The following is a 15,286-nucleotide window of genomic DNA, read 5'->3' as shown; positions in this document are numbered from 1 at the left end:
TAATCAAATCAAATTTTATTGGTGACATACATGTTATTGCCGGTGTAGTGAAATGCTTGTGCTTCTAGCTCCGACAGTGCAGTAATATCTAACAAGTAATATCGAACAAATTACACAACATATACCTAGTACACACAAATCTAAGTAGGAATAAATTAAGACTATATACATATGGACGAGCGTTGTCAGAGCAGAACTGACTAAGATACAGTAGAATATTATAGAAAAAAGAACAGTATATACATATGAGTTGAGTAATGCAAGATATGTAAACATTATTAAAGTGACTAGTGTTCCATTCCTTAAAGTGGCCAGTGATTCCTAGTCTATGCCTATAGGCAGCAGCCTCTAATGTGCTAGTGATGGCTGTTTAACAGTCTGATAGCCTTGAAATAGAAGCTGGTTTTCAGTCTCTCGGCCCCAGCTTTGATGCACCTGTACTGACCTCGCCTTCTGGATGATAACGAGGTGAACAGGCAGTGGCTCAGGTGGTTGATGTCCTTGATGATCTTTTTGGCCTTCCTGTGACATCGGGTGCTGTAGGTGTTCTGGAGGGCGGATAGTTTGCCCCCGGGTAATGCGTTGGGCAGACCGCACCACCCTCTGGAGAGCCTTACGGTTGCGGGCGGTGCAGTTGCCGTACCAGGCGGTGATACAGCTTGACAGGATGCTTTCAATTGTGCATCTGTAACATTTTGTGAGGGTTTTAGGTGACAAGACAAATTTCTTCTGCCTCCTGAGGTTGAAGAGGCTCTGTTGAGCCTTCTTCACCACACTGTCTGTGTGGGTGGTTAATTTCAGTTTGTCAGTGATGTGTATACCAAGGAACTTGAAGCTTTCCACCTTCTCCACTGCAGTCCCGTCGATGTAGATAGGGGGGTGCACCCTCTGCTGTTTCCTGAATTCCACGATCATCTCCTTTGTTTTGTTGACGTTGAGTGAGAGGTTATTTTCCAGGCACCACACTCCCAGAGCCCTCACCTCCTCCCTGTAGGCTGTCTCGTCGCTGTTGGTAATCAAGCCTACTATTGTTGTGTCGTCTGCAAACTTGATGATTGAGTTGGAGGCATGCTTGGCCACGCAGTCATGGGTGAACAGGGAGTACAGGATGGGGCTGAGTACGCACTCTTGTGGGGCCCCAGTGTTGAGGATCAGCGGAGTGGAGGTGATGATTTCCTACCTTAAACAACCTGGGGGCGGCCCATCAGGAAGTCCAGGACACAGTTGCACAGGGCAGGGTTAAGACCCAGGGCCTCGAGCTTGATGAGCTTGGAGGGTACTATGGTGTTGAATGCTGAGCAATAGTCAATAAACAACATTCTTACATAGGTATTCCTCCTGTCCAGATGGGATAGGGCAGTGTGCAGAGTGATGACGATTGCATCGTTTGTGGATCTATTGGGGTGGTAAGCAAATTGAAGTGGGTCTAGGGTGGCAGGTAAGGTAGAGGTGATATGATCCTTGACTAGTCTCTCAAAGCACTTCATGATGACAGGTGAGTGCTATGGGGCTATAGTCATTAAGTTCAGTTACCTTTTCCTTATTGGGTACAGGTGCAATGGTGGCCATCCTGAAGTATGTGGGGACAGCAGACTGGGATAGGGAGAGATTGAATATGCCCGAAAACACACCAGCCAGCTGGTCTGCACATGCTCTGAGGACGCAGCTAGGGATGTCGTCTGGACCAGCAACCTTGCGAGGGTTAACACATTTAAATGTGTTACTCACATCGGCCACGGAGAAGGAGAGCCCACAGTCCTTGGTAGCAGGCTGCGTCAGTGGCTCTGTGTTATCCTCAAAGTGTGCGAAGAATGTGTTTAGCCTGTCTGGAAGCAAGATGTTGGTCTCGGCGACGTGGCTGGTTTTCCTTTAGTAGTCCATGATTGTCTGTAGTCCCTAACACATACGTCTCGTGTCTGAGCCGTTGAATTGCGACTCCACTTTATCTCTATACTGACGTTTGGCTTATTTGATTGCTTTGCGGAGTGAATAACTACACCGTTTATATTCTGCCATATTACCAGTTGCCATTGTTAAATGCAGTGGTTTGCGCTTTCAGTTTCGCGCGAATGCTACCATCTATCCATGGTTTCTGGTTAGGGTAGGTTTTAATAGTCACAGTGGGTACTACATCTCCTATACACTTCCTTATGAACTCAGTCACCGTTTCCGCGTATGCGTCTAGATTATTTTCGCAAGCTACCCGGAACATATCCCAGTCCACATGATCAAAACAATCCTGAAGAGTGGATTCTGATTGGTCGGACCAGCATTGAATAGTACAAAGCACGGGCACTTCCTGTTTGAGTTTCTGCCTATAGGACGGGAGGAGGAAGATGGAGTCGTGATCTGATCTGCCGAAGGGAGAGCAGGGGGAGGGCATCCCGGAAGTTTGAAAAGCAATGGTCGAGAGTCTTAGTAGTGCGAGTAGGACAGTCAATATGTTGATAGAATTTTGGATGCCTAGTCCTCAGATTTGCTTTCTTAAAATCCCCAGCTAAAATAAATGCAGACTCAGGATATGTGGTTTCCAGTTTGCATAAAGTCCAGTGAAGGTTGTTGAGGGCCGTCGAGGTTTCGGCTGGAGGTGGGATGTAAACGTCCGTGGCGATGACGGAGGAGAATTCTCTTGGGAGATAATATAATAGCCTTGTGTAGTCTTAACATTCTGTATACTCCCCTTGTCCTAACAGGCTGACTACACCGCTCGCGTCGCGTGCGCAAGCGTTGCAAAATAAATTTAGAAATCTATATTATTCACGCACCAACGAGTGTCTGCGTTGCCAAGGGCTAAAATAGAAGTCATTTCTATTTCTGACGCAGATCGCGCTGCAAGTCCTGCCTCTCCCATCTCCTCATTGGTTTATAGAAGCAGGTACCCACGTGCCATCTCTTCATTGGTTAAACCTACGTGGGTGACTGAAGATGAACGAGGTCAGTGGTGGTAATGCACCTCATTTATGAAAGTTGCCAATCACAATATAAAGTCAAGAGAAGAAAAGGCCTGGAAGGATGAGCGATGACTAGAAATGATTCGGTTGACCGTTTTATGTGTGAATTAATTGGTGGAGTAGAGGACCTTGTGCATTTCAGGTAAAATAACAACTCAATGTTTATATCCCAGGACAAATTAGCTAGCAACAGCAAGCTAAATTGCCATAAATGTTTAATGCTTTTCGACCTGTCCCCAAATTAATATAATTGGTTCAGAGTTTGTTGTGATATTTTAACCTGAGTGTCGTGATCGCGTTTGGTGTGGGGGGACAAAATACATTTACGCACGATGGAGCGCGCACGATGGAGCATGGGTTTGGGTTTGGGTTCCGTGTAAGGGTAAAAAATGACCCGCCTTCATTAAACCCCTAAAATAAAGCAGCTTAATTGAATTTTAAACCCCAAATCTATTTTGCATGAAGAAACAACCTGTCATTCATCAGAAACTTTGTGAATATCTGGGTTTTCCCTCTTCACAACACAGAAAGACAGCATTTAATCAGTGGACACCACTCGTTTTTATTACAACACACCTGTCATAATTGTTTTCTTTGCTAAAGTTGAGGTTTATTATTATTATTATTATTATTATTATTATTGCTAAAGGTACTGCATAGATGTAAACATACATTTTTTTAGCAAGAGATAGCACTTGTATAGTCTAAGAAGGTAGCAGAAATGTGCAGAAAGTAGTTTTGAATGCATTTTATTGAAGGGAAACAATAAGTCTTGAACTTTTTTGGCAACATAGTGATATATTCCTATATACTGTACAATGAGGAATTCAACTACAAAATACTAGTCTTCTCCCATTTATTTAGCCATTGCCCTCACCCACAAGGTGTATCAACAACAACAATAAATAAGAATAAAATAAGTTAATAAATACAAAACAAATTGTGAAGAACATAAATCAATCAACTCTAGTTAGCACATGTAGGACAGTATGCAAGTGTGTGTGCATGGACTTTGCAGATGTATTTCTCACATGTGCAGCACATAGTATTTGTTTTATAGTCCTTCTTTGGGGGGCAGAATTGGCATCTCCTCCTCTTGCCTGCCCCAGCTGCAGCCTCAGGTGGATCAGGGCAAGATTCAGCCCCCTGAACACAAGCGCTGCAGAGGCTGCTGTGTGCGGGAGGCGCTCCCTTCTTTGAATGTGTGGAGTTACAAGTGCCTTTCCCAGCTGCTCCAGGAACACCCTCCTCTTGTTCTGCTTATCAGGCATCCAGGTAGGGTTGATCTTGTTCCATATCACAAAGGCATTGTAAGAGGACACATCAATGATGTTATGAAAGATGACCAGGGGCCAGCCGGCAGTCTTCCTCCTGCAGATGTAAGTTCCAATCACCTTGTTCAGGTTGTCCACACCTCCTTTGTTATGGTTGTAGTCCAGGAAGATGGCTGGCTTCCTGTTCTCACAATCACTGATCTCAGCCGTTTTGTCCACATTCTTCTTCCTCTTTGGGAGGTAAGAAACTAGAGTGGCGGTGGTGAAGGCAAACTTTAATGAGAAGGTCTCTCTCCCCCTTGTTGCGAGGAGTGCAGGGGGGAGCTCAGGCTTCTTCTTTCTGACTGTGCCAACCATGGTGATCTTCCTCTTCAGGAGATGCTGGCTGAGTTCAATCAGTAGCACACATAATCTAATTTTCTGTATGTGTGTGTAAATTATTTTATAACTGCCTGGTCAAAAATGACCCTAAGACAGTCTTTGTACCCTGGTGGTGTACAGCTTTCATGGAAATATGAACAAAGGCGATGTTTCGCTTTTTATAATTTTGGGGTCACTCTAGGAAAAGTAATACAATTTCAAGTTGAAAAAATATAATTTAGTGGGTTTTCTCTGCTGTTAAACATAGTGGCGGGTCATTTTTTTACCCTTAGGCCAACACAAGGGTTTTAATTGCGAGGTATTCTATGTTCGGGTGGACAAAATTACTTGAGTTCCTCTATGTTAATAGAATTACACCGAGTCGCTAACCTTCTGCTTCCGGGAGAGATATTTATTCCGGTCTGCACAATGTACTGAGAATCCTGCAGGCTTTACTGATTCCGACAGAGAATCCATGTTTCCGTGAAACAAAGTATGTTACAGGCCCTGATGTCTCTCTGGAAAGAAATCCTTGCTCTAAGCTCATCAACTTTATTATCCAAAGACTGAACATTAGCGAGTAATATACTCAGAAGCAGTGGGTGGTGTGCGCGCTTCCTAAGTCGAACCAGCTGGCCGCCTCGAGTGCCTCTCCTCCGCCGACAATGTTTTGGGTCGGCCTCTGGAATAAGTTAAATTTGTCTGGGAAGAGTGAACAAAGGATCTGCTCCATGGAAGTCATATTCCTGGTCGTAATGCTGGTAGTTCTGGTGAGTTACCGCCGTTCTAATATCCAATAGTTCTTCCCGGCTGTACAGTAATGGCACAAAACATTTCCTGAGCTAATAATGTAAAAAATAGAACATTAAAAAACTAAATACTGCAAAGTTTTCTAAGACCTAGTCGGGATGCTGCCATCTTAGGAAAACCAAAACTAAAGCACAGGGAACACGCTGGTAGGACTTGACAGGGCAAGACAAACTGGCAACAGACAAAGAGAAAATGCAGTTATATATACGTAGGGGATAATGAGGGGAGATGGGAGACACCTGGTGGGGGTGGAGACAAGCACAAAAACAGGTGAAATAGATCAGGGTGTGACAGATTAACTCTGACAGCCCTACCCACAAAACATGCACATGACCCTCAGGCAGGTAAGATAATCACAATCTGGCTTTACAGTGCAAATAAAGTATTTGTGTCCTACATTAATAACCACCAACCATTTGTTCTCTTGGGAATTTAGCCTGTGCAAATATAAGTCAGATACCTTTTCTGGAGATAACTACCTTGAATCACTACTTGTTACAACAGTACTTGTGCTACTGTGGTTGTCTCACCTAGCTATCTTAAGATGAATGCACATAGTGTAAGTCGCTTTGGATAAAACCGTCTGCTAAATGACTAAAATGTAAATGACTACCAGGGCCTAAATATATGGCACTGGTATGTACCAGTAGCACTAGCCCTACGAACAGTGCTAACAGTGATTTATTCCTTAGGTTTGGAAGGTGGGAGGACCTTCTTCAACGCAGTGAAGGAGGGCGACACTGTGATCTTTGCCAGTGATGACGAGCAGGACCGTATCCTGTGGGTCCAGGCCATGTACCGGGCCACGGGCCAGTCCCACAAGCCCATCCCCCCCACCCAGGTCCAGAAACTCAACAACAGAGCCGGGTCTGCACCCCAGCTAGATGCACCCATCTCCCAGTTCTGTAAGTGTCGGCCCCTGTTGTGCCCACGAGGCCCACCACGCTCTCACTGTTTCAGCTTCACGAAGAACTACAGTACCCAGCAAACTGCCACCCCAATATACACTGCTGTTATGTCTAACCTAACTCTATATCTATCGAGATACAGATTTCGTTGGACTTCTTTTCGAGGTGACCTGTTTTGTTGTATTTTTTTCTCTTCACATGACACAAGTGTGTATTTTAAATGTGTGGGTCTTATCCTGGATGCCAGTTGGTTAAAATCTTATTCCAGCCGGTGTCTATTCCACAAGTTTCCACCGGCTAAAGCTATGATTTTGAAGTGCCTATTTACTCTATTCTATCTCACTGCACAATCCACTGTCTCACTGGAATTTGGTTTCCAACAGTGGATATTTGTATAAACATTGCTGTCTGTCTCTGCGACATTTTGCAACATTGTTTCAATATTGAAATTCGACCTCCAGCTGTCCCACAGTAATGAACGTGTCAGGACAAGACAGGCAGACGGCTTTTCTCTGCCAGTAGAAGTCATGAATACGCTGGCATAATTTTTATGGATATATACAAAGAGATGCCAATAGAAAACAGGTAAAATAAAATGAAATGCAGCTAGTTTGCAGTCTTTTTCAGCTTCAGTTTAAAGTGATTGTGTTAGCTGTGTTGTTGGCTAGCTCCTCTCAACAACAGCTTACTGACGAGAGAGCACATTTTCTATGCCAGGTGAAATTGTTAGCTCATTGTTATTGATGTATCCAAATAGAAAACAACTTAAACAAACGCAAATGCAGCCACTTTGCTGTTATTCAGGCTGCACTGTTTGACGTGACTGTAAGTTAGCCGTAGTTGGCTAGCTAGCAAGCAAGTGATAAGAACGTTGCCAGCCAGTATGGCAATGGAACATTTCGAATGAGTGACTGGGTCTCGTCCATAGATACAGAACAAAAAGACTGAATGACTGGGTCGCGTTTCTGGCAACCGAACGAATGACCAGTCACTTAAATTTGTGTCCGGGCTGTATCTCGTGGAAGAATGAAATGGTATGAATAAATTCTACAAAATATAGTAACATTTTTTTATAATTATGTCTATCATTATTTGAATATGTTGGTAACCCGTTGTATAAAAGTGATAATGCCCTCGAAGCCGGTGTTTGGAGGATATATTGGCTTGGTTGTTGTTAGGCCCGAGACAAAGTCGAGGGCATTATAACTTAAATGGATGATACGCGCCATTATGGTGGGTACTTATTCTACATATGGATGTGTGTGTGTGTAACAATGTATTTCATCTAACCCGAAGCAACCACAGTGCAGTGTCTACATCAATATGGAGGAGAGAGAACACTTCTCCCTAACTTTTTTATTTTTCCCTTCGTTCTACTATCATCAACAAATGTTATTTTTCATCAGTACGCTCTCCTATTCCATATTTGTTATCACATGAGCTCTCTTCTCTATCTGTATCTATTAGTTTCACTATATATCTATATTAATCTCTTTATAGTTGAGCCTTTCGTCTTTTTTGATTACTGTTTCTCTTCCCCTGTGTCCCGTTATATCAGTTGTTTACCAGTGTTATGAGCTATTTCCCTCACTTTCTTTCTCTCTGCCTTGGTCCCTGTCTCTGTCTCTGCCTCTCTCTCTCGCTTTGTGTGTGTCCCTGGTCCCTAGCCCAGCTGCTGTAGGTCAGATCTCTGTGTCTGCTCTCTGTCTTTAAGTCTCTCTGGTTTGGTCCTTCTTACCCCGCTATCTCGTAGCTGGATTCAAGGGTAAGTGCTTCCCTGTTGCTGGCGCAGCTTAGATAATCCACACTGATTATCTGACCAAAGCAATGTGCTCTCCTCCCTGTCTTCCTCCTCTTCTTTTGTTTAGTCTCTCCCTCTATTCAAGTCTTTATCTTATCTCTGTCTTAGACCACTCTAGAAAACATTTATTTTGATTCTGTTTGATTCTTTTAGGATTCACTTATATCCTTACCAGACTAGGATGCATGTAACTCTGATTTAGTTTGGTTTGTTTTGGTGAAACTATCTGCATATTTGCCTCTCTCTTCTCTTCTCTTTTCTTCTCTCTCTCTCTCAGCAACTTAATTGAACATTAATGCCCCTCTTAGAAAAAGGTCAATTTCCAAACACCAACTTGTATTTTCAAATCATATATTTCAAATACCAATAATACTAAATATCACTGCCATCATCAAATCATATTTTCCAACAGTTTTATTTACCAATATAGTGACAAAGGGTTTAGGCAGAAACAAGGCTAAAACCCACAACATAAACTACAATGGTTTATCGATAGTGATGTTTCACATAATTGCAGTAGAAAGTGAATTCAGTGAAGTGGTTGTTTTTGACAACGACTGGAGGCCCCTGTGTCTCTCAGCCACTGGAAATTACCATGTTAAAAGTGCCATGTCATGAATTAAACAGTGTGGTCTATGCACAATTATTTTGGGAAGCAATCAGTTACCAAATAACTACTTGCTAGTTCACACCTGCATATGTTCACTGTATAGTGTAACACCACAAAGGTTAAAAAAAAAACACTTACTATATGTTTTTCGGTTTCAAATGAAGATAATATTATTGGTATGCTAAGTTAAGTGTGTGTATATATATAAAACATGTTTTGCTTTTCTTTCAATTACAAGGACATTTCTAAGTCCTTATATAAAAGGCGAGGCTTTACACTACCGTTCAAAAGTTTGGGGTCACTTAGAAATGTCCTTGTAATTGAAAGAAAAGTAAATTTATTTTGTCCATTAAAATAACATTAAATTGATCAGAAATACAGTGGAGACATTTTTAATGTTATAAATGGCTATTGTAGCTGGAACTGGCAGATTTCTTTTTAAATGGAATATCGACATAGGCGTACAGAGGCCCAATATCAGCAACCATCACTCCTGTGTTCCAATGGCACGATTTAAAAATATACAGTGCCTTGCGAAAGTATTCGGCCCCCTTGAACTTTTCGACCTTTTGCCACATTTCAGGCTTCAAACATAAAGATATAAAACTGTAATTTTTTGTGAAGAATCAACAACAAGTGGGACACAATTATGAAGTGGATGAAATTTATTGGATATTTCAAACTTTTTTAACAAATAAAAAACAGAAAAATTGGCCATGCAAAATTATTCAGCCCCCTTAAGTTAATACTTTGTAGCGCCACCTTTTGCTGCGATTACAGCTGTAAGTCGCTTGGGGTATGTCTCTATCAGTTTTGCACATCGAGAGACTGACATTTTTGCCCATTCCTCCTTGCAAAACAGCTCGAGCTCAGTGAGGTTGGATGGAGAGCGTTTGTGAACAGCAGTTCTTTCCAGTTCTTTCCACAGATTCTCAATTGGATTCAGGTCTGGACTTTGACTTGGCCATTCTAACACCTGGATATTTTTATTTGTGAACCATTCCATTGTAGAATTTGCTTTATGTTTTGGATCATTGTCTTGTTGGAAGACAAATCTCCGTCCCAGTCTCAGGTCTTTTGCAGACTCCATCAGGTTTTCTTCCAGAATGGTCCTGTATTTGGCTCCATCCATCTTCCCATCAATTTTAACCATTTTCCCTGCCCCTGCTGAAGAAAAGCAGGCCCAAACCATGATGCTGCCACCACCATGTTTCACAGTGGGGATGGTGTGTTCAGGGTGATGAGCTGTGTTGCTTTTACGCCAAACATAACATTTTGCATTGTTGCCAAAAAGTTTGATTTTGGTTTTATCTGACCAGAGCACCTTCTTCCACATGTTTGGTGTGTCTCCCAGGTGGCTAGTGGCAAACTTTAAACAACACTTTTTATGGATATCTTTAAGAAATGGCTTTCTTCTTGCCACTCTTCCATAAAGGCCAGATTTGTGCAGTATACGACTGATTGTTGTCCTATGGACAGAGTCTCCCACCTCAGCTGTAGATCTCTGCAGTTCATCCAGAGTGATCATGGGCCTCTTGGCTGCATCTCTGATCAGTCTTCTCCTTGTATGAGCTGAAAGTTTAGAGGGACGGCCGGGTCTTCGTAGATTTGCAGTGGTCTGATACTCCTTCCATTTCAATATTATCGCTTGCACAAGCTTGGGAAATCTTTTTGTATCCAAATCCGGCTTTAAACTTCTCCACAACAGTATCTCGGACCTGCCTGGTGTGTTCCTTGTTCTTCATGATGCTCTCTGCGCTTTAAACGGACCTCTGAGACTATCACAGAGCAGGTGCATTTATACGGAGACTTGATTACACACAGGTGGATTCTATTTATCATCCTTAGTCATTTAGGTCAACATTGGATCATTCGGAGATCCTCACTGAACTTCTGGAGAGAGTTTGCTGCACTGAAAGTAAAGGGGCTGAATAATTTTGCACGCCCAATTTTTCAGTTTTTTATTTGTTAAAAAAGTTTGAAATATCCAATATATTTCGTTCCACTTCATGATTGTGTCCCACTTGTTGTTGATTCTTCACAAAAAATTACAGTTTTATATCTTTATGTTTGAAGCCTGAAATGTGGCAAAAGGTCAAAAAGTTCAAGGGGGCCGAATACTTTCGCAAGGCACTAATATATATATATATATATTTCACCTTTACTTAACCAGGTAGGCTAGTTGAGAACAAGTTGTCATTTACAACTGCGACCTGCCAAGATAAAGCAAAGCTGTGCAACACAGACAACAACACAGAGTTACACATGGAATGAACAAACATAAAGTCAACAGTGTGTGCAAATGAGGTAGGATAAGGGAGGTAAGGCAATGAAAAGGCCCTAGTGGCTAAATAATTACAATATAGCAATTAAACACTGGAGTGATAAATGTGCAGAAGATGAGTGTACAAGTAGAGATACTGGGGTGTAAAGGAGCAAAATAAATTAAATAACAGTATGGGGATGAGGTAGTTGGATGGGCTATTTACAGAGTGTAGTGATCTGTAAGCTGCTCTGACAGCTGGTGCTTAAAGTTAGAGAGGGAGATATAAGACTCCAGCTTCAGTGATTTTTGCAGTTCGTTCCAGTCATTGGCAGCAGAGAACTGGAAGGAAAAGCGGCCGAAGGAGGATTTGGCTTTGGGGGTGACCAGTGAAATATACCTGCTGGAGCGCATGCTACGGGTGGGTGCTGCTATGGTGACCAGTGAGCTGAGATAAGGCGGGGCTTTACACTTTACGATGTGTTACCTAATCCAAGTTTATCATTTAAAAAGGCTAATTGATCATTAGAAAACCCTTTTCAAGAACTTTGAAAGTTTCTTCAAGTACAGTCACAAAAACCCTCAAGCGCTATGATGAAACGGGCTCTCATGAGGACCACCACAGGAATGGAAAACCCAGAGTTACCTCTGCTGCAGTGGATAAGTTCATTAGAGTTACCAGCCTCGAAATTGCATACCAAATAAATGCTTCACAGAGTTCAATTAACAGACACGTCTCAACATCAACTGTTCAGATGAGACTGTGTGAATCAGGCCTTCATGGTCGAATTGCTGCAAAGAAACCATTATCTAAAGGACACCAATAATAAGAAGAGACTTACTTGGGCCAAGAAACATGAGCAATAGACATTAGACCGGTGGAAATTTGTCCTTTGGTCTGGAGTCCAAATTGGAGATTTTTGGTTCCAACCGCCATGTCTCTGAGGATGAATTCAGAGACATGCATGTTTATTTCCCACCGTAAAAGCATGGAGGTGTGATGGTGTGGGGGTGCTTTGCTGGTGACACTGTCTGTGATTAATTTAGAATTCAAGGCACACTTAACCAGTATGGCTACCACAGCATTCTGCAGCGATACGCCATCCCCTCTGCTTTGGGCTTAGTGGGACTACCATTTGTTTTTCAACAAGACAATGACCCAACACACCTCCAGGCTGTGTAAGGGCTATTTTACCATGAAGGAGAGTGATGGAGTGCTGCATCAGATGGCCTGGCCTCCACAATCCCCTGTCCTCAACCAAATTTAGATGGTTTGGGATGAGTCAGACCGCAGAGTGAAGGAAAAGTGCTCAGCATATGTGGGAACTCCTTCAAGACTGTTGGAAAGCATTCTAGGTGAAGCTGGTTGAGAGCTTGCCAACAGTGTGCAAAGCTGTCATCAAAGGGTGGCTATTTCAAGAATCTTAAATATAAAATATATTTTGATTTGTTTAACACTTATTTGGTTACTACATGATTCCATATGTGTTATTTCATAGTTTTGATGTCTTCACTATTATTCTACAATGTAGAAAATAGTAAGTGTGTGTGTCAACTGCGTTTATTTTCAGCAAACTTAACGTGTAATATTTGTGTGAACGTAACAAGATTAAACAACTGAGACAAACTGAATAAGTTCCACAGACATGTGACTAACAGAAATTGAATAATGTGTCCTTGAACAAAGGGGGGGGGGGGCAAAATCAAAAGAAGCAGTCAGTATCTGGTGTGGCCACCAGCTGCATTGAGTACTACAGTGCATCTCCTCCTCATGGACTGCACCAGATTTGCCAGTTCTTGCTGTGAGATGTTACCCCACTCTTCCACCAAGGCACCTGCAAGTTCCCGGACATTTCTGGGGTGGAATGGCCCTAGCCCTCACCCTCCGATCCAACAGGTCCCAGACGTGCTCAATGGGATTGAGATCCGGGCTCTTTGTTGGCCATGGCAGAACACTGACATTCCTGTCCTGCAGGAAATCACGCACAGAACGAGCAGTATGGCTGGTGGCATTTGCATGGAGGGTCATGTCAGGATGAGCCTGCAGGAAGGGTACCACGTGAGGGAGGAGGATGTCTTCCCTTTACGCACAGCGTTGAGATTGCCTCCAATTACAACAAGCTCAGTCCGATGATGCTGTGACACACTGCCCCAGACCATGACGGACCCTCCACCTCCAAATCGATCCCGCTCCAGAGTACATGCATCGGGGTAACACTCATTCCTTCGACGATAAACGCGAATCCGACCATCACCCCTGGTGAGACAAAACTGCGACTTGTCAGTGAAGATCACGTTTTGCCAGTCCTGTTTGGTCCAGCGACGGTGGGTTTGTGCCCGTAGGAGACGTTGTTGCCGGTGATGTCTGGTGAGGACCTGCCTTACAACAGGCCCACAAGCCCTCAGTGCAGCCTCTCTCAGCCTATTGCGGACAGTCTGAGCACTGATGGAGGGATTGTGCGTTCCTGGTGTAACTCGGGCAGCTGTTGTTGCCATCCTTTATCTGTCCCGCAGGTATGATGTTCGGATGTACCAATCCTGTGCAGGCCTTGTTACACGTGGTCTGCCACTGCGAGGACAATCAGCTGTTCATCCTGTCTCTCTGTAGCGCTGTCTTATGCATCTCACAGTACGGACATTGCAATTTATTGCCCTGGCCACATCTGCAATCCTCATGCCTCCTTGCAGCATGCCTAAGGCACTTCACACAGATGAGCAGGGACCCTGGGCATCTTTCTTTTTGTGTTGTTCAGAGTCAGTAGAAAGACCTCTTAGTGTACTAAGTTTTCATAACTGTGACGTTAATTGCCTACCGTCTGTAAGCTTTTAGTGTCTTAACGACCGTTCCACAGGTGCATGTTCATTAACTGTTTATGGTTCATTGAACAAGCATGGGAAACAGTGTTTAAACCCTTCACAATGAAGATCTGTGAAGTTATTTGGATTTTTACAAATTATCTTTGAAGACAGGGTCCTGAAAAAGGGACGTTTCTTTTTTTTGCTGAGTTTATATATACACGTGTGTGTGTGTGTGTGTATATATATGTGTACGTACGTACATACGTATATATGTGTGTGTGTACAGTTAGGGAAAAAAGTATTTGATCCCCTGCTGATTTTGTACGTTTGCCCACTGACAAAGAAATGATCAGTCTATAATTGTAATGGTAGGTTTATTTGAACAGTGAGAGAGAATAACAACAAAAAAATCCAGAAAAACACATGTCAAAAATGTTATAAAATGATTTGCATTTTAATGAGGGAAATAGGTATTTGACCTCTCTGCAAAACATGACTTAGTACTTGGTGGCAAAACCCTTGTTGGCAATCAGAGGTCAGACGTTTCTTGTAGTTGGCCACCAGGTTTGCACACATCTCAGGAGGGATTTTGTCCCACTCCTCTTTGCAGATCTTCTCCAAGTCATTAAGGTTTGAGGCTGACGTTTGGCAACTCGTACCTTCAGCTCCCTCCACAGATTTTATATGGGATTAAGGTCTGGAGACTGGCTTGGCCACTCCAGGACCTTAATGTGCTTCTTCTTGAGCCACTCCTTTGTTGCCTTGGCTGTGTGTTTTGGGTCATTGTCATGCTGGAATACCCATCCACGACCCATTTTCAATGCCCTGGCTGAGGGAAGGAGGTTCTCACCCAAGGTTTGACGGTACATGGCCCCGTCCATCGTCCCATTGATGCGGTGAAGTTGTCCTGTCCCCTTAGCAGAAAAACACCCCCAAAGTATAATGTTTCCACCTCCATGTTTGACGGTGGGGATGGTGTTCATGAGGTCATAGACAGCATTCCTCCTCCTCCTCCAAACACGGCGAGTTGAGTTGATGCCAAAGAGCTCCATTTTGGTCTCATCTGACCACAACACTTTCACCCAGTTGTCCTCTGAATCATTCAGATGTTCATTGGCAAACTTCAGATGGGCATGTATATATGCTTTCTTGAGCAGGGGGACCTTGCGGGCGCTGCAGCATTTTCAGTCCTTCACGGCGTAGTGTGTTACCAATTGTTTTCTTGGTGACTATGGTCCCAGCTGCCTTGAGATCATTGACAAGATCCTCCCGTGTAGTTCTGGGCTGATACCTCACCGTTCTCATGATCATTGCAACTCCACGAGGTGAGATCTTGCATGGAGCCCCAGGCCGAGGGAGATTGACAGTTCTTTTGTATTTCTTCCATTTGCGAATAATCACACCAACTGTTGTCACCTTCTCACCAAGCTGCTTGGCGATGGTCTTGTAGCCCATTCCAGCCTTGTGTAGGTCTACAATCTTGTCCCTGACATCCTTGGAGAGCTCTTTG

The 15,286-nt window shown here is 43.3% G+C and overlaps 1 protein-coding gene across 3 annotated transcripts in view; it reads left to right on the top strand.

Moving 5' to 3' along the window:
- The window catches only part of cadpsa (Ca2+-dependent activator protein for secretion a), a 153,164-nt gene that overhangs the window by 69,360 nt on the left and 68,518 nt on the right, over window positions 1-15,286 (top strand). For all 3 annotated transcript variants that reach the window (XM_014133443.3, XM_014133441.3, XM_082959316.1), the window contains exon 11: window positions 6,088-6,300. In XM_014133443.3, coding sequence (XP_013988918.2) covers window positions 6,088-6,300 — 213 coding nt within the window. The remainder of the gene's footprint in view (window positions 1-6,087; window positions 6,301-15,286) is intronic.

Source organism: Salmo salar, chromosome 12 (genome assembly GCF_965601325.2).
Source record: "Salmo salar chromosome 12, fSalSal1, whole genome shotgun sequence".
In the NCBI taxonomy this organism is placed as follows: domain Eukaryota; kingdom Metazoa; phylum Chordata; class Actinopteri; order Salmoniformes; family Salmonidae; genus Salmo; species Salmo salar.
This window is presented reverse-complemented; position numbering and strand designations above follow the sequence as displayed.